We start from the raw sequence: 24,485 nt of genomic DNA, 5'->3' as shown, positions 1-24,485 counted from the left end.
GGAAACTTGAATTTGGAATAATGTAAAATACTGTTTTTTAAATTCTTTACAAATGATTGTCGAATAAGCATTAAAAAAGCCAAAAAAGCGATGCTTTTTCAGTAAACAAACACTGTATCTGTAACCCACTCTTGAGTCCTGACCCACCAGCTGAGAGCCACTGATTTAAAGTATTCACCTTATTCCAGAGGAGCTGCCATGAACTGGGCCCGCCCCTTTTCTCCTATCAGTTACAAAGGACTGAAGAAGTCAAGATAAAATGAGTAACTGCACGAAAACAAAGCCGATTTTCGGCCGCACAGAGAAACGGTGCAGGGTCGACTTGTTGGTGCATTGGACGTTTTACACAAGTCACTAAACATTAGATTTTACGGGTGAACATTTCCCCCTTGCTCTCCGTTTAAATGAACGGGCTTGACACTCTACCGCAGGGGTTCCCAAGCTTTTTTTGGCTGGGACCCCAAAATTGACACAAAAACAACTCGGGACCCCCATTGTATAACGTTATTACCTCTTACGCTATTTTAGGGAAGAAAAAACATGTTAATATGTATCTAAACAGTTTTTCAAGAATTGAATGGATTTCACTTATTATAGTCTGGTTTAGGTCTCTTCATTCTCCACAAGACGCGAGAACTTTGTTCTTGTGGCAAAAAGAAGGAGAACAAAGTTGGTCTGAGCTCTGACATTTCATTCTCCACAAGACGTGTTTCTGACGAACTGACACGCCCCCTTTTTCAGCCAAAACAAACAAGGAATGACCGAAATAAAACGAGCCATTTGATGTTGTCTCCGTTTTCCGCACCGGTGTTAGGACGTAAACATTGGATTCTCGCTTTCCGCATCCTAATAACCCCGCCCACTAAAAATCCAGCCAATCACAGCCAGAGTTCTCGCAGGCCTGCCGAACAAAGTTCTGCTAAAGGCCTATTCATCCTCCACAAGACGCAAGAACTTTGTTCTCGTACCCAGAGCTGCGAGAACAAAATGACGTCATCTTGTTGTCACAGCTCCTGTTCGGCAGGTCTCGCTGACACATCCGCTCAGCAGAACTTTGTTCGGCAGGGCTGCGAGAACTCTGGCTGTGATTGGCTGGATTTTTAGTGGGCGGGGTTATTTTGGCGGAAGCGGGAAGCGAGAATCCAATGTTTACGTCCTAAAACCGGTGCGAAAAACGGAGACAACATCAAATGGCTCGTTTTATTTCGGTCATTCCTTGTTTGTTTTGGCTGAAAAAGGGGGCGTGGCCGTTCGGCAGAAACACGTCTTGTGGAGAATGAAGTGTCAGAGCTCAGACCAACTTTGTTCTCGTTCTTTTTGCCTCGAGAACAAGAACAAAGTTTTCGCGTCTTGTGGAGAATGAAGAGGCCTTGAGCTGATGCGTCAGCGAGACCTGCCGAACAGGAGCTGCGAGAATAGGCCTTAAAAAGGTACTAAAAACAGTAGCATTTTTCTTTTCGCTTCATCTTGAAATCATCTGGGGACCCCCAACCAAGGCCTCGCAACCCCCCCGAGGGGTCCCTACCCCCACTTTGGGAACCACTGCTGTACCGGAAGTGTAAATACAATGGAAGTGCCGAGACAAAGCAAAAAGAGGCAAAAGTGGGCGGGCGGAATAAGGTGAATACAACAAAAAGTAAGACTTGGGTTTGATGAACGAGACAAAAGGCACTATTTTCTAAAGTGTTTTTTTTTGTAACAGAAGCCACAGTATTTAGCATCTATTTCCACCTCTGATTAGCGTCATAAACACATAAAAATAACAATGTCTGTGAAACAAGTCGATAAAAAACACTGTTATTGCAGGTAAAACATTGACAGAGAAATGACTACGAGCTGCACGTGAAGCAGGACACGCAGGACATGCAGGTTAGTGGCACGAAGCGTTTTCACGACCGCCATACAGCTTGTGGTTAAAAATCACATCCAAACCAGTGTCGTTACTTTAATCAGTATTTCCACAAAGCAGTTTCACAGTTAAATACATCAGACAGTGTGACGCGTGTACAAAAATCACTGTTTCGGTTACACAAAATATCTTACAAAGTCATTCAGTACAATAGAGACAGAGCAGTGTGTGTACAATCTGAAATGTGAGGTGACATTTTGGATATTACAAAAATATATACTTTATAAAAAATACTTGACTATTCATTGGTTTTACAACAGCCTACACGTAAACACACACATACAAAACAAATTAGAAAATAACATCTGTTTATACTATTGACTGATTACACCGTTTTAGAATCACACACAGGAGATCGAACAGGATGATTCATCTTTTGAGGGGTGACGATATTTCAAGTCAAAATCTTAAATATGTACCTGGAAACTATGAACAGGATCGACCGGAATGTTACACAAAAAACTGAACAAAAAAGAAGTGTTTAATAGCACCAAAACAAAGTAACACAGCACACAGTCTGAAGGCGGTAGCTGACGGGTGTTTCCTCTTCAACCCAGTCTTTAAGCACCTTTGACGTCCAGTCGCCCCCATTTTTTATTTTTTATTCCAGAGCGTTTTTTTTTTTTTTTTCAGCTCGAGCATTGAGAAGTTGAAAAGACAGATCCCAGAATCCAACACCTGCCAGTAGCGCACAGAGCCAGAGGTGGGTAGATCGGACAAAGCCTGTGATTCTTGTATCGGCTGAACGTGTTTGTGAAAACTCTCAGTCATTCAGGTGTTTCCTATTGTACAAAAAGGGTTATTAATCCGTCATCTGTGTTCGGCTGCTACAATTCGAGAGGCTTCATCAGCAACTTGTAAAGCTCTTTTAGAGGAAGGACGGAATAATGTTGTGTGGAACCAATAAATCAGTAAACCCCTCCCTACAGTGTTAATTTTGACAACATATTTTAATTTAGTTTTAGATGAAAATGTAATTCGATTTTAGTCTAGTTTTAGTCGACTAAATTTAAGACTAATTGAGTGGACTTTGCATTGATAATATTGATTCTAATCATATTTAATGTTGTTCCTCTGCTTCATGGAGCTGCTCCACATGAACAAAGCTCAGAGCTGATCCTTTAACAGAGAATTTACATGATCACTGCCATGCTCTGCTTTCTGTTGCCCTGTTTTAGTTTGTTTTCTTGTGTTTATGTCCTTGGTGTTTTATTTTGACATGTCTTTTTGCTCTGTTGTGATTTTCTGTTTGACTTCCCTCTCGTTATTGCCTGCCCCGCCCTAATGTGTCTCACCTGTGCCCCGTTTCCTCATGTATTTCTACCGCCGTGTTTCCCTTGTTCTTTGTCAGTTCATTGTCTTTGTGTCCGTGTTTGTGAGTTTGGTTTTCAGCTGCTCCCGCTTTATTTTTGGTTTTTGTCAGTTTCTTGTTTCTTGATTTTTGCACATATTAAATCTAGTTCCGTTGCAGTCTGCATTTTGGGCCATTTCTTTCTTCATTTTACTTTAAATCATGACAATCTGAGGCTCTTTCAGACGCTCAATACAAGTTTGGATGATTTTAGTCTCTCCTTTTCATTTTTATTTAGTCTGATTTTAGTCGACTCAAATATCTGGACATTTTAGTCACAGTTTTAGTCTCATGAGAAACTTTTAATTTAGTTTTAGTCCAATTTTAGTCACAAAAATATCACTTTGACTAAAATTAAGACTAAATATTTTAGTCGACGAAATTAACACTGCCTCCCGACTAGTTCTGTGTACAGTGGGGCAAAAAAGTATTTGGCCAAAGTCCAATAGGAAGTCTATGGGAACTGGCTACATACTTTTTTGCCCCACTGTATGTACAGCCTTTTGATAAAATAATGTTAGTTGCTGACGAAGCCTCTTGAAGTGAGAGGCCAAAGGTCGTCGACACTGAAGACGACAAATTACCACCATTTTTGTACAATAGTCGTTTAGCTGCTCATATTTTAGACCTAGTCCTGAATGTAAGATGTATTTACTGTATATATATGTATATATACAGTATATAGTATGTATATACTGTAACCTTAATCTAGATTCTAAATAATGAATCTAATGAAATCTAATTGGGTACTATCTACTCAAGTCAGACTATAGGGAGTATTCGGTAAGAACTATGCAAAAACTACAGTGCTATGTACTGTGTACTATGCAGCAAGTATGCAAGTACTACACAACAACTATTTGTTCATGGTAGATTTATATAGATTTATATATTCACAGATGAAACTCAGAAAATTAATATGTCGATCATAAGTTCATTTATTTATGTAATTCAAATTCAAATGTGAAACCAATATATGATATAGACTCATGACATGCAAAGTGACATATGTCAAGTCTTTGTTTGTTATAATTTTGATGATTATGGCTTACAGCCCATTTTCAAAATATTGTAATATAAAGCATTTTGAGATTTTTAATATGGGGATATTACAAGCTGAGCCATAATTACCAAAATTAAACAATGTGGATTTTCTAAGCGGATAAAAGGGGGAACTATATTGTAAGGCGTAATAATACCAGGAGTACTTTGGCATCCGCCCAGTAAAGTGAAGATTACTGCACGGATTTCGAACTACTCCCGGTATTATTACGCCTTACAATATAGTTCCCCTTTTATCCGCTTAGAAAATCCACATTGTTTAATTGTGTGTAATTATACTTTGTAGTGGAACACTTCACGTAACCATATTTAAATAGGGAAAACGTGGAAGAGCTTGGTAGCTTCTATCTTGACCTGTTTTGGAGCTATAGAGGAGAGAGGGAGAGGCTAAATGCTAACGCCGTCTGCGCTGTGTTTACGTGACTGAAGATCAGACAGGTCCTAAAGAACTCGTCACAGCTCAGGTAAGAACATATCTCAGTATGGAAAAACTGTGGCCTGTTCCTTTAATGATATTCTAATTTTCCGAGTTTCACCTGTACTCACCACAACATGGGCCTATTCAAGAAAAAACTGCTTTTTACTACTGCTAGCGTTTTTATTCATTTGTTTGTCCATGAATGTCAACTCTTAAAGTGTCCTTCTTAAAACTCCTAGAAGATTCAAAAAGACACTGAAGTAAATGCACTGATGAACTTTTCTACCCACCTCTGAACACAGCAACGTAAAATCAGCTTTATTGACCAGGAATCCCCGAACCGCCACCACTGAATCAGTCCACAGAAGGAAAACTGTTTGGACGTAAGGCATCATCCACCAGATCAGATGGAACAGCGCCCGACAAACACCCGTTAAAACAACACATTGGATTCTGCACAGAACCTCAGGCGGCTTTCAGACAAACCCCACAAGCTGTATTCATTTGATTAGAGACGTACAAAGCAGGCGAGGGAAACGAACAGAAAACAGGGCAAAACACAACAGCGTAGCAAGCAGCAGCCACGAGCATTAGCATTAGCCTTAGCTTTAGCGTTAGCAGTTGGGCCGGAGAAGCATGCACCAAGCTGAACGGAGGTCTGTGGGACTGCCCTGCCAGAGAGGGGCATCTACATGAGTTTAAATGACTTAACTGTTTGGATTTGAGTGGATTTGCAAGTTCATTTGGATTAATCTGCTCATAATAACTCACGTACACTTTTTCCTGCCTGGCTTCAGTGGGTTTTTTCTTCTTTAATATCCACAAAATACACCATCAAATATTTTTCTTACTCCTGACACTTGAAAACCAGACAGAACTTGTCACGATAGGGCTGTTAAAATTCATATTCAACTTAAATGCCTGCATAAAGTAGCATCTACTTTACAAATCAACCACATATGACCAGTGTTAATGTCGTCGACTAAAATATTCAGTCTTAATTTTAGTCAAAGTGATATTTTTGACGACTAAAATTGGACTAAAACTAAATTAAAAGTTTTTCATGAGACTAAAACTGTGACTAAAATATCCAGATATATTAGTCGACTAAAATAAGACTAAATAAAAAGAGACTAAAATCATCCAAACTTGTATTGAGCGTCTGAAAGAGCCTCAGATCATGTTTAAAGGATCAGCTCTGAGCTTTGTTCATGTGGAGCAGAAACATGAAGCAGAGGAACAACATTAAATATGATTAGAATCAATATTATCAATGCAAAGTCCACTCAATTCGTCTTACATTCAGTCGACTAAATTGACATGCAATTTTAGTCGACTAAAACTAGACTAAAATCGAATTATTTTTTTTGACTAAATCTCGACTAAAATTAAATTACATTTTAGTCAAAAGACTAAAACTAAAATAAAACATGTTGTCAAAATTAACACTGCATATGAGCTGTCCACCTACAGTAAATTGTTGGTGTATTTCTTAAAGGGACTATACGGAGTTTAAAAATGTTAAAATGATGTATTTTCCTCCCCCTACATGTTCCAGCCATGTCAGACTGAGCTCAGACCTGTTCACCACAACTGCCTCTAAAATCCTGCACTGTCACTCAAAAACGTGTCACTTCGGGTCCGAATTGCCGTCATGCACGAGCTTAAGGCAAAAAAAATAAATGTAGAGATGTCAATTTGAAACTTTTGCTGAACATCACAGATATAAATATGAGAAACAAATGTATTTTGGCATTTTTTCTGTCATTTTATGTTTTCACATAAAAATAGGGCATTTTGAGCATTAAAATGGCCAAAATTGCCTATATTTTGGGAAATCAAAATAATGAATTGAGCCAGATTAAATGTTATGGTTTTATTTTATTGACATATTAGTGACTAAGATTTTTTCAGAGGGAATTTGGATATTTTGTTTAGTTTTTCAATAAACTAATCACCAGTGAAAAAATCTGTAAAAACTCAAATTCCGCCTGTTTTTTTTGTTTCAAAGCTGAATAAATCAGGCTAGGAATTAGATATTACAAAATCCCTCTGAAAAAACCTTCAAAATCTTGTTGTGTCTCAGCCTGTAAAGTGTGGAGTCTGTGGGAGCTTCTATAAGGGCTCAGGCTCTGCCCGAGTGCGGCTTCTCTCATTCAGAGAAAACCAGCCCTGAAGTTTTGTAGCGAGTGCGCATGCTCGGCCCGTTCTTCCACTTTTCCGCTCCAGCGTCTCGTAGGAGGAAAAACACCATATTTGGGTGAAAGCGTCATCACGGGGCCCCTTAGCAGGACACGTGGATGTCAAATCTGTCAATATTTATGAATGAAAACCCGCGGGAAAGACGGCCTTTCTACTTCCGGGTCGCCCCCACCTCGCAGACAAAACATCATCAAATAAACATCATCATTTTTATATCTGACATGAAAACTAAGATGTAAAGGGAGGAAAACAGATACAAATCTCCACTTCCACCACTGTGTGAAACATCAATACTTTCACCTGCCGTGTCTCGCCTTAACTTGTCAAACCAACTCAAATCCAAATCAAGTCATTGTTACTCATGTAGTTGATATATTTTGGCAGTGCTTCAGGTGGAGGTGTGGTATGCGCTGGGAGAGGGGGCTGAGGGGGACTCGAGGGGGGAGGAGGCGAAACGCGGTGCCAGGGATCACGAACCTGGCACGTAGAGGATGGCACTGCCCTCGTCCATGGCAAACATGTTGGAGCCGGTGCACACGTACACACCGGCGTCCTCCGGCTGCACGTTGAGGATGGTCAGGATGCCGTTGAAGTCCATGGCGCGGTTCGGGAGTTTGCCGTTGCCCTGGCGCGTCCAGACCAAGGTGTAGGCTGGAGACTGTGGGAGGGGCACAGGCACAGCCGGTTAGAGGTGACTTCTTCTTCTTCTTCTACCAAAGAACATAAGACGACCCGCTCTACCAACTGTGCCACCGCCGCCCCTGCAGTAACTAAGCTCAGCAGTAATGATCTCAGCAGCAGGCGGAATATAAACACTAAGTGGGAGCAGCTTCTCTTGTAAATGTGCCCATCTTTTCTCTAAAAACTACTCTCAACTTCAAAATCAATTTGACAGTAGTAAAGGTGATCAAGCATTGGCTTAAACGACTTGAACTGAGGAAATGTTTCTTGTTTTGAGCGGTTTTCACTCATTTAGACACTTTTCCTGATCGGACCGAGTTTGCTTTGCTTCTTTGAGGAGAACTTTTTGTAATTTTTTTGTCCATTTTTTGTCATTTTTTCGTCATTTTTTTAATCAAATTTTAGTCATTTTTTTGGTCAAATTTTCATCAAATTTTAGTCATTTTTTTGTATTTTTTTAGTAATTTTTTGGTCATTTTTGGTCACATTTTTGTCATTTTTTTGGTCATTTTTTTGTAATTTTTTTGTCTTTTTTTTTGGTAATTTTTTTGTCATTTTTCGTCATTTTTTAATCAATTTTTTGTCATTTTTTGTCAAATTTCAATGACTTGAATTGAGGAAATGTTTCTTGTTTTGAGCGGTTTTCACTCATTTAGACACTTTTCCTGATCGGACCGAGTTTGCTTTGCTTGTTTGAGGACATTTCAGACCAGTTCTAGGGTAAATCTCGCTTGAAATAAGAAAGTAAAATTGCCAATGAGATAAGACCAATTTTCTTTCGGTCAGTGCTAGATCATCTGCTCCGGAGGGACGGTCTGCTGTGAGTTTGTATAGATCTATGAGTTGGTTTGTCTAAAAATACAAATAATCCTAATCCTTAAAGTTAACCCCTTAACTCCCACCTGAACCGAGCACATTTTCTCCAGTTTGGCTTTACCCCAATCCAAAAGCTTCTGGGAAAAAGCTGTGAAAATGGCAATAAAACAATGATGGAAATGTGACAAAAAAGTGAGAAAACATTGACAAAAAAGTGACGAAAAATGTATGAAAAAGTGGCAAAAATGTCACAAAAATGTCACAAAAAATGGACCAAAAAATGTAAAAAATGTGACAAAAAATGATTAAAAATTGATTAAAAATTGACAAAAAATTGACAAAAAAAAGTGACAAAACATTGATTAAAAATTGACGAAAAAACGGACGAAAAAATGACAAAAATGTGATAAAAAATTACAAAAAAGTTACTAAAATGAGTTGAATACCCAACAAAAAAATGATGGGGAAAAAATCTGATGACGTGAGGAAAAAGATCCTCTTGGTCCAGGCGGGAGTTCAGAGGTTATAACCATTTCCCTGGCCCTAACCTTAATTTGTGTCATGATATCTCACGTTTTCACAGCAGACTGTCCCTCCGGAGCAGACCATCTAGCACTAACCTTTTCTTTCCCCATTGGCAAAGAAAATGACCTGAAATAAGGACGAAATGTATCGAAACGAGTCAGAAACATCTCAGAACAAGTGAGATAATCCAGGACAAATGCCCAACAACTTCTTAACCAGTAAAAACAACTAAAATCTGGATTATTGTGCTCAAATTGAGATGTTTATACTGATCTAGTTAAATACTTTTTGCAGTGTTAAAGGTGACAAAAGCCCATTCGTGTAGGTCTTTTCAAAGATCCATTAAAAACAGAACAGCGATGAACTAAACTCACATTACATCCACAGCATCAAACTAATAAAGGTGTTGAACATTGTTAAATCAGGAGTTTGAAGCAGCAATGTTTGCATCACACAAAGTCTAGACATTTTAGAAATGTATCATAATTGACATTTTCTGGGCCTTGAACGAAATGCTAACAAATTATTTATGATGTTGCAGATTTAACTTTTATAGTTAAAAGTTTGTAGTGATGGACGACGTCCCAATATTGGCCAGATCAGAACCTGATTGTTTTGTTATGTTGAAATGAAGAAGAAGAAGAAGAAGATCTTTATGTATATTTATATTCAACTGATGTTATGCAATCACAATAAAACCGCCAACACAGTATGAATGAAACGGAGCAAGTCTTATAACATCTGCCCCTTTTGTTACTTCACACTGTTGTCCTTTGGAAACTGGTATGTATTTATGTCTACATACATATATTTACAGTCTTATGTATATATATATGTATATTTACAGTATTAACAGATGTTTTTTATATTCTATATTCAGTTTTTTCAATATATAAACTACAGAACCTTCGTATTCTTGAATGTTTACAAAAGGTCAAAAAGAAACAAACCGTCGTTTTCATGTTTGTTCAAATCAAATATCCCACATTATTCATGTCCAAATACTTCATACTTTTTTAACATTGTAGCTTTTATGTGTATTTTAAACTTCAGGAGAGTTTCTGACTTTTTCACTTCTTTCTGGAGTTTATTGTAGAATCGAACCTGGGTTTGTTAAAGACGTTCCTTTCAGGTTATTCTGACTTTCTCTTTTCTCAAACACTGCAAAAACTATTTAACTAGATCAGTATAAACATCTCAATTTGAGCACAATAATCCAAATTTTAGTTGTTTTTACTGGTTAAGAAGTCGTTGGTCATTTGTCCCAGATTATTTCACTTGTTCTGAGATGTTTCTGACTCGTTTCGATACATTTCGTCCTTATTTCAGGTCATTTTCTTTGCCAATGGGGAAAGAAAATTGGTCTTTTCTCATTGGCAATTTTACTTTCTTATTTCGAGCGAGATTTACCCTAGAACTGGCCTGAAATGTCCTCAAACAAGCAAAGCAAACTCGGTCCGATCAGGAAAAGTGTCTAAATGAGTGAAAACCGCTCAAAACAAGAGACGTTTCCTCAATTCAAGTCATTGAAATTTGACAAAAAAATGACCAAAAAATGACAAAAATGTGACCAAAAAATTGACCAAAAAAAATACAAAAAAATGACAAAAATTTGATGAAAATTTGATTAAAAAAATGACGAAAAAATGACAAAAAATGGACAAAAAAATTACAAAAAGTTCTCCTCAAACAAGCAAAGGAAACTCGGTCCGATCAGGAAAAGTGTCTAAATGAGTGAAAACCGCTCAAAACAAGAAACATTTCCTCAATTCAAGTCATTTAAGCCAATGCTTGATATTCACTTTTTGTAGTAAACATTTCTTGGATGTTCACTGGATATATTTTTCTCTTTACTTTATACAAAACCTGGAGGATATTACAGTCTACAACATCCTCAAATTTTAGTAACTTACATTTAATAAAGAGTGGATTCGATGGATCTCTATATCTAACATTATGTGTTGTTTTCAGAGCCCGTGTTTGTAGAATGTAGCGGCTCTTTATATAAGTTTTACAGGTTGAGCCCCACATTTCCACACAGTAAGTTCAATATGGTATATTTCAGGATGTTTGACACAGGGCCTCATTTCCTCGTTATCCAGAGTGTTGCTGGTACCTGGAGATATTTTATTTTGTAGTTCATGCAGTTCTTTTGTTTGAAGAGTTTCGTGGCGCTAGGCTAATGCAAGGCTAGCGCATTTCTATGGTATCAGCTAGCCTGCATTAAAAACAGTCTGACCCGCTCCACAGAGCACCTGTAACTCTTCAAATATAAGAACTGCATGAATTACAAACACTCTGGATAACGAGGAAATGAGGCCCCATGTCAAACATCCTGAAATATCCCTTTAAGCTAATAATTGAAAATATTTATTGTTATTTCACTTGTATTTATTTCAGGATACAATATTGGCAAATGGGTTAAGAAAGTTGCTTTTGCTCCATTGGCAGTTTTACTTTCTTATTTCAAGCTAAACGACCTCAGAACCGGTCTGAAATGTCATTGTCAGGCAAAATAATATTGGCCAGATCAGGAAAAAAGTCTAAATGACTGAAAACCACTCAAAACAAGTTAAACATTCTCAATTCAAGTAATTAAAACCCATCCTTTTTGTAGTGTTTGCACGTCTGAAGCCTCACCAAACCTGTGCTGCCTCAGTAAACACGTCCTTTGGAAAGAATACCTTGCTCTTTGCTGTGCAGATGAAGCTGATGGTGGCACCGACCCTCACAGTCTGGGACCGGGGTTCTTCCACCGTCACTTCGATGGGTTTAGACGGAGTGCCTGGGGATGGAAAAACATTCACATATCTGACTTTCAGCAGGAGACGCCAGCGCCGCACGTGCCAAGAACGCTCAGAAACATGTCATAAATAAAACCACGAGCTTTCACAATCTGCTCCGAAGCGCTCTCTCGTGTGTCGAAACGCAGATAAGGAGGAAGTATCTGAATCTCACTGGTGACTATGATTTCGGCGTGGCTCCGGTTGGTGCTCCTCTGGTCTCTGCACGTGCACACGTAAACGCCGGCGTCGCTCTCCTGGACAGTGGGGAAGTACAGCTCTGCTCCTGCGGACACAGCGAAGCCAGAAAGCAAATGAAAATCAGCAGGACTGTCAGGGCTTTGGAGCTGGACTTAGGCCATATCCACAGGAAGACAAAACGCTTATGTTTTCAGAAACTTTCTCTGTGAGCCTGAAGCAGCTCAGTAAATGTGAGCGTCCACATGGGTCGACTCAGGTCTGTGAAAACGGCGCGATTCATCTTCCAGGCCTGTGTGAGGCGCTGTGAGGCTGACACAGATGATAGAACAAGATGTTGAGGGGCATGTGCAGTAAACAAAAATGGACGTCTTATGCTCACTCCTCCCCGTTTACCAGAATGACCACGGCCGTGGGGCAATTCATGGCGGATTTACAGACTCCCCCTCCCCAGCTCTGACGAAGCATGTTCCTAAAAAGGGCATAAGGGGCGGGATCTTCACCGTAGACTCGGCCCTTGCGTGACGTGTAGCTCGCGCTGCTCCAATGCTAACAGTCCGACCCTCATTAAGTACAAGATTTAAAAAATTCATATTACGAAAACCAGCCTGGTTTCATATATTGTGATTAACCCAGCGTTATCTCAGGAGGAAGATCAGCCTAGTCTAGTGTTGAAACAATTGAAACCAGGCTTTAAAGTAGTTTTTAACGTGTCTAAAGTCCTAGCGGCGATATGGAGGTACTGCAGCAACGGCGGAGCAATGGCGGCCCCCACGTTTGTGGTCAAAAAGCAGAGCAGCCAGCGGCCATTGGCAGTAAACTTCTGTGGAATGTAAACAGTGAAAATGAAACTGATTCAAGGATTTAGGATCTACAGAAGAGACGAGGAGGAGAGTTTATCCTTCAGACGTAACGGGACTAAAGCAGAAAAACCTGTCATGGACTTTTCCTGTCAGTCCAAACACACAGACGGACTCGTGTTTTTCTCCTTGTCGCCTGTGGCTTGTGGACGGCAGTGGAGCAAAGAGGGGCGGAGTCAAACCATCACAGATCCAAGAGTAAAACTCATTCTAAGGTCAGTAGATCATGGATCACAGACACAAACGCTGGTGCTGTGATGTCATCGTTTTAGTAAAAGTTGCGGAGACGACGTAACAACGGCGCCGCGTAAACGGCGTTTTGAGATCTTTCCACTCTGGGACCTAGTTTGGAAAATGTTCGTTTACAGACCCCCAAAACGCCAGGCTCGTATGGACGATACACTGGACTGATGAAATATCTTTGCGTTTGGTCCTCAGCTTGACTTCGTGTGGACAGGGCCTTAGAGAGCAAGGCTGCTTCCGAAACGGGCAGATTGCTAAGAGCTCTTACGCCAAACCGGATGTGCGTCAGCGTCCGCCATGGCAAGTTGCCTCCGAATTGGTAAGTCAGTTAGGAAGTAGTTAGGAAAAGGAGCCTCGATGCTAACTATCATAGCCACTTTAGCATAGGGACCTCTGATGCTAACTATCATGGCCACTTTAGCATAGGGACCTCTGATGCTAACTATCATAGCCACTTTAGCATAGGGACCTCTGATGCTAACTAACCGGTGATTAGGAGCTATGTGCCATCCCACAAGCCACTGCGCCAAACCCCCCCCCCTCGCCCCCACCCTCGAGTGATTCATGCGCAACCGCTGTTGATTGACAGGAGCACATTTAATAATAAAAATAATAATAATTAAAAAGTAAGATTCTGCACAAGCCAAACTTTATAAAGTGATAAATCCATGTTGTCGTCCCCACAGCTCAGTCACATGTCAGTGTTAAAGAGGAAACTCAGGAAACAGATTAAATGCTTTTGTTTTCATTTAGTAGAAACTTAAGCCACATGGATCATTTGCTGCTGTAGCTTTAAGAAACAGCTGCTGAAATAAAATAAGACTAAAGGGAAATGTTTGGATCATTTGGATTTATTTTTCTCCTTAAATGTCTTTGTTTGGACACTATGTTGTTGTTGGACACTAGGGGGCGACAGGCACTTTTGTTTGGCCTGCACTCCACCAATAACTTTAAAGAAGAAGAAAAACAGCTGTTGGTGATGTCACTTCCCTTTCCCCTGTTTAAGGACGGACGGATTGTTCAAATGCTGCTGAAGCTCTAGTTCACTAACTGCACAGATCGAACAGTTGACCCATGAAAGGTTAAGGAGTTAGTTGCTAGTGTTAGTGCTTAGAGGCTACAATTTGATGGTTTCGGATTGAGCCCAAGTCTTTACCCAGTCTGTCACACTGTGGAGTCTTGTGTGGATTATTATTGACTTGCAGGGACAAAAACGTGTGAAAATCTGACGGATACCCCCCCCCAAAAAGTGGCAAATAGTCTCGAGCACTTCTCCATCTGGGGCTGGTCTCGGGGGTCTGTGCAAAGACGTCCGTGCTTCACTCTCAGAGCACACTCGCTTTGGCTGTGGTGAATTCAAGCCATGTCCAAGCTCCTGCCCAGGGCCCATTGACTCCCTTTGACTGCGAATAATCTGATCCAGGCGGTAGAGGTTTCTGTACCTTGTCTGCGTCTCTCTGCGCTGTAGGAGATGACCCGCCCGTCTTCTCTGGACCAGTGGAAATAATGCGGAGACGGACCGGAAACCTGGCACCTGAGGGTGACGGAGCCGCCCGGAGACGCCTGGACGCGCTCAGGGTAAACCTTCACCACCAGGAAGCCCGCCGCTGCAAAAGAAATTAACCATACTATAACTAGTCTTCATACGATAGTTTAAATCCACATTTTCATATTCTCAGGGGAACTTTCAAAGAGGTAAACTTCGCGCAGCATTTGTTGGGACAGGTGCGTCAGACAGGGCACATAAACCTCTTTTTTAACCAAAAATAAAAAGAGAATAAGAGGGTGGTTTGTTTAAAAGAGAGACACAATTCGGCACATGGCCATATAGCAAAATAGAAAAACAATCTTCTATACAGACGGCATCCCTGGAATCGCCCATATATGGTCATGTTTGAAAACAGTTAAGGGGGAAAACGACATCTAAACTTTCTCTAATTATTCAAAAACGACTGTAACAAATGCTGAATTATGAATATAGTTTCTACTAAATAAAGAAACAAAGACATAGAGAGGAGCAAAGTAGTTCAACAGCCCATAAATACATGAATAACGGAGAATGCTAACTTCATGCTACATGTTAGCATCGGGCTAATGCTAACGGTGAGCTAGCGCTAGCTACAACTGCCGCTTTTCGCTTCGACTGAACAATCTGCTGTGAGAAAATATCCATATGGGCCCGATTTACACTGGACTTTATTTACGTGTGATAAATAAGTTCATATTAGGGATGGGCGGATCGATACCACAGTATCGATATATCGATACCACAGCATCGATATATCGATACCAAACGGCTACTTTTTAAGTATCGATATTGGACAAAAAGTATCGATACTAATTTGCATATGTAAAAAGAAGGCGGGGCAGCAATTTTAAACATTAAAGGATGATTTACATCTGTGTTCTAAGCCAAAACAGTCACAACAGCAGAGGATTGAACTAAGCCAGCCATATCATTCTGGTTTAGTTTCTGTTTGTCATTAAAGTATTAATTTTAAACTTTGTTTGTCTAAAAAAAAAATCTAAATCTAAATCTGATACGGTATTAATCTCTGTATAGAAATGAGTTCTCTGCATTTGACCCGTCCTCAGTGTCACATGGGGCGACCTGTAGGAGCAGTGACCTGTAGGAGCCGTGAGCTCCAGCCTGGGCCGGCGCTCGGGGACCCGTCTCCATGATGTGGAGCCAGGCTGGTGGTCAGAAACACCTGGCTGGAGGATTCACCTATTGCACATGTTTTTTATAACCTACCACTAACCTACGCAGACACGGGGAGAACATGCAAACTCACAGAAAGGCCCCGTCCAGGTGGGAATCGAACCCGGGACCTTCGAGTTGTGAGGCACGAGCACTAACCGCTGCGCCACCGTGTCCTCCACAATGTATTTATGTATTTCATTTCACATTAACATTGTTTAATTAACCAGTCAAAGTAATATAACTTTAATGTACTTTTAATTATAGAAAAAAAAAAACAGTTTTAGACCAGTTTGAAATACATTCTCCCATATAAAATGACCAGTATCGGTATCGAGAAAAATGACCCCAAAAGTATCGGTATCGTATCGATTCCAAAAAATGTGGTATCGCCCATCCCTAGTTCATATTCCACCAGAAAATGACAAAAAAAAGGGAAAATTGTGTTTCTCTAAAGATTCTATTTCCCCCTCGGAGAAGCCCCGCCCCCTTCTATGACGCGATGCCGTCTGTATCTATACAAATTTCCACAGTCTTTGATTCAGTTAATTCAAAACACACTTTTGTATTCTCAGGTAAAAATTGCACTGCCAAAATTGAAGATAAATGACTATAATTGTATTGCTTTCAAATGCAATAATAAGTTCATCAACAAGTGTCTGAGGCAAATAATTTATCACGACTATAATGGAACTTCTTTCAGGAAATTGGACTGATTTAAATTTGATGTTGACCCATGTACTTTCTGCAACCAAGATGTTGAAACTACTTGTCGTTTATTTTTTGAATGTCACTGTTCAAATGTTTTCTGGAATGACGTCCGGAGTTGGATTAATTTAAAGCTCAGTATTCCCCCCTTAGACATGTCACACGTTTTGCTCTATGTGGACAATTTGGACCCTTCATTATCAGATGTCATTAATATTATTGTGCTTTTAGCTAAATATCATTTTCATTGCTGCAAACGGAGGGGTAATAAGCCGTCTTTTCCCTGCTTTATCAATGAATTTAAAATGTTTTACACTACAAAAAGTGAATATCAAGCATTGGCTTAAATGACTTGAATTGAGGAAATGTTTCTTGTTTTGAGCAGTTTTCACTCATTTAGACACTTTTCCTGATCGGACCCAGTTTGCTTTGCTTGTTTGAGGACATTTCAGACCAGTTCTAGGGTAAATCTGGCTTGAAATAAGAAAGTAAAATTGCCAATGAGATAAGAACAATTTTCTTTCCCCATTGGCAAAGAAAATGACCTGAAATAAGGACGAAACGTATCGAAACGAGTCAGAAACATCTCAGAACAAGTGAAATAATCTGGGACAAATGCCCAACAACTTCTTAACCAGTCAAAACAACTAACATTTGGATTATTATGCTCAAATTAAGATGTTTATACTGATCTAGTTATATACTTTTTGCAGTGTCCAGCTCCCTAAAAACACTAAAAGACTGGAAAACGGCACGGACAATCAGCCACCAACTTTCAAAACTGCTTTTATTTTGAAAAGATTTTGCGCCATTATTGTAAATATTGTACTTTTCTGAATGCCTTGTGTTTCGAGAGCCTTGTTCGCCCCCTAGCCTTTGTTCAAGTCTCAGCGAGAGTTTGTATTCTTTCAGTTAAAGGGGCTGGAAGCAAGTTCGCCATTTTATACTCACTACTGCCACCTCAGGCCACATGTGTAACTGCACCTTCTATATTAAGCTCGTGCATGACGGCAATTCGGGCCGAAGTGACACATTTCTGAGTGACCGCGCAGGATTTTAGAGGCAGTTGTGGTGAACAGGTCTGAGCTCATCCTACACATTAGGACATGGCTGGAACATGTAGGGGGAGAAAAATACTTAATTTTAACATTTTCAAACTCCTTACAGTCCCTTTAATTAAAAAAAAAAAAAATCTATACAAATAAACCTTTACAACTGATGTAGATATTCATTTCTTTTGCAGCATAAACGTTTCTCACCATCGTACGGCCGACACTTGTCTCTGTTCTGCGGGTTTCCGACATATCCAGGCGCGCAGCTGATCAGAAAAGCAGAAGCAAACAGCATTTTAGCCCAGGATTACGCGTGACTCATGAGCGCGGCGGTTTATATTGTGACACGTTCGTTATTTCAGCTCACCGCTCGCAGTACTGCCCCGTGTACCCGGGCTGGCACGCCGTGCACTGGTAGCCTCCGTTTCCAAGGCTCTCGCAGGTGGGAGAGAATCTGTGACAGGAATCCAATACAGTCAATACATTTGTCTGTTACATGCACACACTTTAAAGGCGACGCTGAGTTCTTTGTACGATAAATGTATTCCCCACAGCAGGGACTCTTCAGACCGCTTCTCGAGTAACTGATTTGTTTTGATGGTGACACTCGGTTTATATATATCTTTATATCTTTCTTGGCATCAACAAACACCTACAAAACCGCACAGTTTTGTTGTGTGATGTGGCCATTGTTATTGCAACCGAACACCCAGAACACAAGGCCGTGGGAACCCAGGGTGCTGAGGGCGCTGCAGCACTCCCCTGGTGGATAGTTTGTGAACTGCAGGCAATATTAACCCCTTAACTCCCACCTGAACCGAGCGCATTTTCTCCAGCTTTACCCCAATCCAAAAGCTTCTGGGAAAAAAGGTGTGAAAATAGCGACAAAACTGAGACAAAAACAAGGATGAAAATGTGAAAAAAGTGAGAAAACATTGATGAAAAATTGAGAAAAAATGGACGAAAAAGTGATAAGAATTTGACAAAAAAGTGACAAAAAATTTACAAAAAAGTGACAAAAAAGTCAAGAAAATGTGACACAATTGAGTCGACTGCCCAACAAAAAAAATGATGAAAAAAAATCTGATGTGAGGAAAAAGATCCATTTAGTTTTGTAGGTCTTTCACATGAGGCGTCACACTGGCCTACAAGATTTGGGTAAAGCTGAACTGGAGAAAATGCTCTCGGTTCAGGCGAGAGTTAAGAGGTTAATAAATAGGATTTATGCACAGAAAAAGTATTTTGGGGGTACATTTTGTCCCTCAGCGCCCCCTAACTGAAATATCTTCCCACGGCTCTGCCAGAACAGCTTTAACTATGAAGGCTGTGAACACTATAAAACAGGGGTCTCCAGGGGTGTATATTGCCGGGGTCCATAAACAAAAGCTCCAGTAAAATATGTTTTGATAGGGAAATGTAGTATTGAGGAAACGTTTTTCAATGAATGAATTACAATGAGGCTGACGGGAAGGGAACCTCAGCTTACACTTGTATCGCACTTAAAGGAACAGGCCACCGTTTTTCCATACTGAGATATGTTCTTACCTGAGCTGTGACGAGTTCTTTAGGACCTGTCTGATCTTCAGTCACGTAAACACAGCGCAGACGGCGTTAGCATTTAGCCTCTCCCTCTCTCCTCTATAGCTCCAAAACAGGTCAAGATAGAAGCTACCAAGCTCTTCCACGTTTTCCCTATTTAAATATGGTTACGTGAAGTGTTCCACTACAAAGTATAATTACACAAAATTAAACTATGTGGATTTTCTAAGTGGATAAAAGGGGGAACTATATTGTAAGGCGTAATAATACCAGGAGTAGTTTGGCATTTCTTGTATTATTCCTGAGGCTAAATGCTAACGCCGTCTGCGCTGTGTTTACGTGACTGAAGATCAGACAGGTCCTAAAGAACTCGTCACAGCTCAGGTAAGAACATATCTCAGTATGGAAAAACGCTGGCCTGTTCCTTTAACAAGCATTATTCACTCACTCAGTTAGTGAGCTGCTATTGTAGCCACAGTCGCCCAGGAGCAGACTGTCCATTTACCACGTGGCTACAATGTGTTGTTTGTATCCTGATCTCTTGTTATGTCAGTGCCCTCTGCTGGACACGTTTCTTTCTTTAAGCTGCCCCCTAGTGGCTGGCATTAGCATTCAGGTTACTTCTTTATAAATTCAATGGGCTAGAGCAGAGCAGGGGTGTTGAAGTCGTTTGGGCTGAGGGACAAAATTCAGCCCCCACGGTGGGTCGCGGGCCGCATATAGTGTAAAGGACTGTGGCCTCATAAATAACACTTTTTGTGTTTTTCTTTAAAAACTCATAACTCCGCACAGGAATGGGCTAAAGACACTAGTATCACTTTTTAGGTTGGTTTTGTCAGACACTAAGGTTAGAGATGTTAAAGATGTCTCTAACCTTATCAGCTTAAGAACAGCTGATAAGTGACACGTCGCCGCACGCCGGTGATACTTCTGATGACGGCCTGCAGATGGCGCTGAAACATGTGAAGGTAAAAGATCTTTAACATCTCTAACCTTAGTGTCTGACAAAACCAACCTAAAAAGTGATTCTAGAACACAAGTAGACACAATGAACGTTACGAAGTTTACACGTGGGCTAAAGACTTTTTTTTACATGCTCAGGGATTTGTGCTCGACAAGTCAGAGGCCGGATTGACTCATCTCGCCGCTTGTCGGAGACTCCTGCTATAAAACCTCTGATATTCACAAAAAAAAGACTCGTGGTCACCTCTTTGTTGCCTCCTTTAATCCTTAGAGTGGACGCAAAACTTTGGCAGAATCGAGAAATGTTTTATTTGCATAAGTAACCATGCTCCCTGGAGATGTGAATCTTTTCTTTTATGCATCTTGTGATTTCGGATCACACTTCGTGGTGTCTGAACCAGTGTAGAGCGTAAATAAAAAAAATAAAACATGCATCGGAGTAAGCCTTGATCAAAAGACAATACAAAGTTCAATAGTTTCACGTTGACCTGAACTTCTGCCTCCAACAACTCATTCTTATGTTTATGTCAAGCTAAAATGTAACATGTTGCTGCCTGATAACCTGTAACCATGGACACAACAGAAAAGCAGCTATTCACAGGTGCTAAAAGTGCAGTGGTCAAAGCGAGAAATATAAGGTTGAAGAAGAGGAGGGAGATAAATATGAAGCCTGTGTTATTAAAGTCACATTCAGAGTAAACAGAAGCCAAGAGCGCGGCGTGTCCTGGGTTATAAATACAGCCGGAATGTGGGACGTGTTGGTCACTCACTGGTACTCCGGGTCAGTGTGGGGGCAGGCGCAGGGCTGGCAGTCCTCAGGGGTGCCCACCGTGGGGTCCCCAAAGAACCCAGGGGCACACTGCTCACACAGCTCGCCTTGGGTGTTGTGCAGACAGCTCTGGAGAGGGGGAAGGTGTGATTAGAGACTGGAAAGGAGTTTCCTGATCTGTCAAAACATTACTTCAAAGGGATCAATAAAATCTACATATATCTACAGGCAACAATTCCACTGCTACAGCCACAGTAAAACCAATATCTGCAAAACAAATGCTATTTGCATCTTATTTACCAACAACTTCCATCTCATCTCAAAGCCACAATGCGCTTTGCCAATGTTTAATCTATTCATAAAAGCATAATCGACTCGTGGCTTAGTCGCTAAGCTGCAGATCCTAGAAAGCCGGTCCGTCTGCCTCTGTGTCTTGGCTCGGTTTTGCTGATCGACTTTCGCAGCTACAGTTCCCGCTGCACTTCTTGAGCAAATTAATCCCACAGACCATCAACGACAAAAACAAAAGAGTATGCAAATAGTTTTCTTCTGAAACTCTCGACAGCCCTCTTTAAAAACACCCCGAGGTCGATGTTTTCCAGCTGTAAATCCACTGATGTGTAATACGTACGGTGCAGATGCCGGTCTCTGGATGGCACGAGTCTGAGTGTCCGTTGCATTCGCACAGTTCACAGTGTCCCAGGTACAGCCCTCCTCCGGTGCGAGTGTATCCCGGGGCACAGTCCTGAGGCACACGGACAGTTAGTGACTGATCATGACCTCTTTAGTCATTGTGGCTCTTTCAGTGATTATAGACCACTAAAATGTTCTTATAATCTACGCAACCCATGTGATTTCAAGTGAAGCTTTAGACCAGTTTTATTTAAAGCCAAGATAAATGAAATCACTGTAAAATGCTGATAAATAACCAAACATTTGAGCAATACTGAAGGTGGTCCTGATCCACAAGACATGTTTTACAATCGCTTATCAGAACAAAGACTTTGAAAGAGGAGCAAATGTTTGAGTTTTCAGTCATTTCAGAACAGAGGAAAGCCCACGTACAAGATGATTACTGTAAATGCTCTAATATCGACCGGGGCCTTTATTTACTCGAGGGCATCAGGACCAGGCCTTTATTGGAACCAGGCCACAGTTAGAGACAGGCCTTTATTTCTATTTGAGCAAAACGGACGACCAGGAAAAGATTTGTGTCCATTTGCACCTAAAATATCAGGTTCATTTATTACTGAACATTTCAAACCCTCTCCCAGCGGCTGGAACATTGTTTTATTTTGTCGGGACAACAGGAAGTGTTTCGTTGCTGTTCGCGGAGCTTTGACATCAGTGTCACTGCAGGTTTCTGTTTCGTTTTTACCGCGGACCGGATTATTTGTTGTTATCTTGTGTAAAAGGCGAGTTTAGACGGAGCGTTTGTGTTTGTGATCGATCATGAGACTGACCCGAGAGAAGACGAGACGCTCGCGCTGATGGGAGGAGTTATTTTGAGGCGTGGGACTGACCTGCACACGGAGCAGCTGGACGTGCTTTGAAGACGCGATGGAGACTTTATTAAAACCCTGGAGGGTCAAAAACATTTGCCCTGTTTCCAAATATGGTCACAGGAGGTTTGAAAAGTGTCTAAATCTGTGTCAAAGTTACGCTCGGATCAGCTCCTCCGCAGCGTCCCCCTCGGCCCGGGTTCAGTTTGTTACTTCCTGCACGTGAGTTTTCATTTACACCAGTATGAGACAGACTCCTAACATGGGGAATATTTCTACTGCTATAGTTTCTGTCACAGACCCGGCCGCTAATGGAATACAGTCCAGTATTAGAGCATTTACGGTAATTTCAACATTAAGCAGGTAAAATCTATGTAATTATTCGAATGCCACTTAGCTACAATAACACAGCCGCGAGTACGTCCACACACCTGACAGGACAGGCCCTGGTAGCCGGGGGGGCAGCGGCATTGCTCCACCTCCCGCGCCTGGGCCAGCCCGCTGTAGTTGGGCACAGCGATCTCCATGCTGATGTCGGAGATGCTGGAGGAGCGCATCTCCGTGGAGTACGAGGCGCGGATCAAAATGTCGTCCAGGTCGGCCAGGACCATCATCAGATGCTCTCGGGTGGCGGGCATTCCATCGGGCCGACTCCAGTGCTCCTGCGGGGCAGAACCGGGACAGACTGTTAACATGATCACACAGTAAACAACCACAGTGATCCTGATGTTCACTGTGCGAGATAAAACTACAAGACATGTCAGCACCAACGGTAAATAAAAACATTATACAATTTAAAAACTCATGTAAAAATGCTTCTAATATTCATAATGCATTGGATTTATTGCTTTATTGGGCACTCAAAGACCAGTGCATTAAAGGTGAAAGTACGCTTTTATACAGGCAGCACAAGGTCAATGTTTAACACAACTTTAAAGGGGCTATATCATGCTATTTTAGCCATTCCAAAGTTAAGTATAGGCATTTATATGATATATTGTACCTCTACCACTATGGAGCACTCATTTTTGTGATAAATATAAGTGTTTTCTGGAGGTATTTTTCAAACCCGGAAGACACAACGCTTCGATTCAGTTAGCCCCGCCCCCTCTCTCCGCACATACTTTACCGTAATATAAATAAACAACAATAAGTGAAGTCACTTCACGATGCAGTTATACGGAGATGACATCTGCAACACAGCTTCATAAATGGCTAACACACATGCTAATATGCTAACACACAAGCTAACCCGCGTTTGGACTGACTCACCCTCTGCTCCATCGCTGTTTACATTATGGGACTCGCGTTGGTTATAAAAGTTAATCCACTTTGATTCTGGCGAAGGTTCCCCAAACATCCATCAGTGACAATCACAGAAAAACAATATTTTGGTGATAGTCGCTGAATCCCGGAGAAAAAAACAGCTGAGTGGCCTCTTCCTGAAAAAGGTTGAATATAAACTCCTCGTCCTCGTAGCCAAACGCGCTTCTTTTTCTCCGTGACGTTATCGTTAGTTAAGAATAAAGAACAGGTGTCCAGAGTAGGTAACGAGCTCCATCTTCACAGCTGCAGCGCAAACATGACTGATCTGTTCAGACGCGATGTGTTTGTTTTGGCCACAGCTGACCTGGAAGTACTTCGGGCACATCCTTTTTTTTGTTTTTTTTTTTCATTTTTTACTCTTTGTTTCTCTCTTACGACAGAAATAATGAAAAAGCTGTTTTACAAATTAAAATCCGTCCGTAAGCATAGAATTAAGACATTACATTACAGACGTCGAGCACTTCCGTTCCGTTGTTATGACGCAACTGAGCACTCAGTCGTTCACCAGGAGAGGGCGGAGCCTCAAAGAGCAGGAGGGCGGAGCCTCAGAGAGCAGGATTCAGGAGGATTACTGAGAGCTGCGTGAATGAAGCCGCAAACCACTCTGGGGGTGTTTTTGATAAGGAAATAGCATAACAACATGGCTAAAAGCTCCAAAAAGTCGATTTTGCAGGATATAGGACCTTTAAGGCCAAAATTCAACATTTTTAAAGCATAAATTGTGAAGAAAATAAAATCAGCATATCTACATTGTTCAGTTTCGCAAACATTCCACCAAACAAAGGAATGAGGGTGAGTTTCTATGTTCAAAAGCAAATCGGACACAATGTCAGCCAGAACTGCAGCTGAAGGTATTTTAGACCAGACTTTTCTGCTC

General features: G+C 41.0%; 1 protein-coding gene across 1 annotated transcript in view; it reads right to left on the bottom strand.

Annotated features, from left to right (window-relative positions):
- hspg2 (heparan sulfate proteoglycan 2) overlaps nt 1-24,485 on the bottom strand; it is a 418,468-nt gene that overhangs the window by 114,640 nt on the left and 279,343 nt on the right. Inside the window, exons 41-49 of the mRNA XM_079558863.1 lie at nt 22,714-22,944; nt 21,412-21,525; nt 20,782-20,909; nt 17,877-17,963; nt 17,717-17,775; nt 14,491-14,655; nt 11,923-12,033; nt 11,649-11,749; nt 7,420-7,600 (exon numbers count right to left, since the gene is read on the bottom strand). Of these exons, the coding sequence (XP_079414989.1) occupies nt 7,420-7,600; nt 11,649-11,749; nt 11,923-12,033; nt 14,491-14,655; nt 17,717-17,775; nt 17,877-17,963; nt 20,782-20,909; nt 21,412-21,525; nt 22,714-22,944 (1,177 nt within the window). The remainder of the gene's footprint in view (nt 1-7,419; nt 7,601-11,648; nt 11,750-11,922; nt 12,034-14,490; nt 14,656-17,716; nt 17,776-17,876; nt 17,964-20,781; nt 20,910-21,411; nt 21,526-22,713; nt 22,945-24,485) is intronic.

This window comes from Gobius niger, assembly GCF_951799975.1.
Source record: "Gobius niger genome assembly, chromosome: 6".
Taxonomy (NCBI): domain Eukaryota; kingdom Metazoa; phylum Chordata; class Actinopteri; order Gobiiformes; family Gobiidae; genus Gobius; species Gobius niger.
The sequence above is the reverse complement of the archived record's forward strand: the minus strand, read 5'-3'. Positions and strand labels throughout refer to the sequence as shown.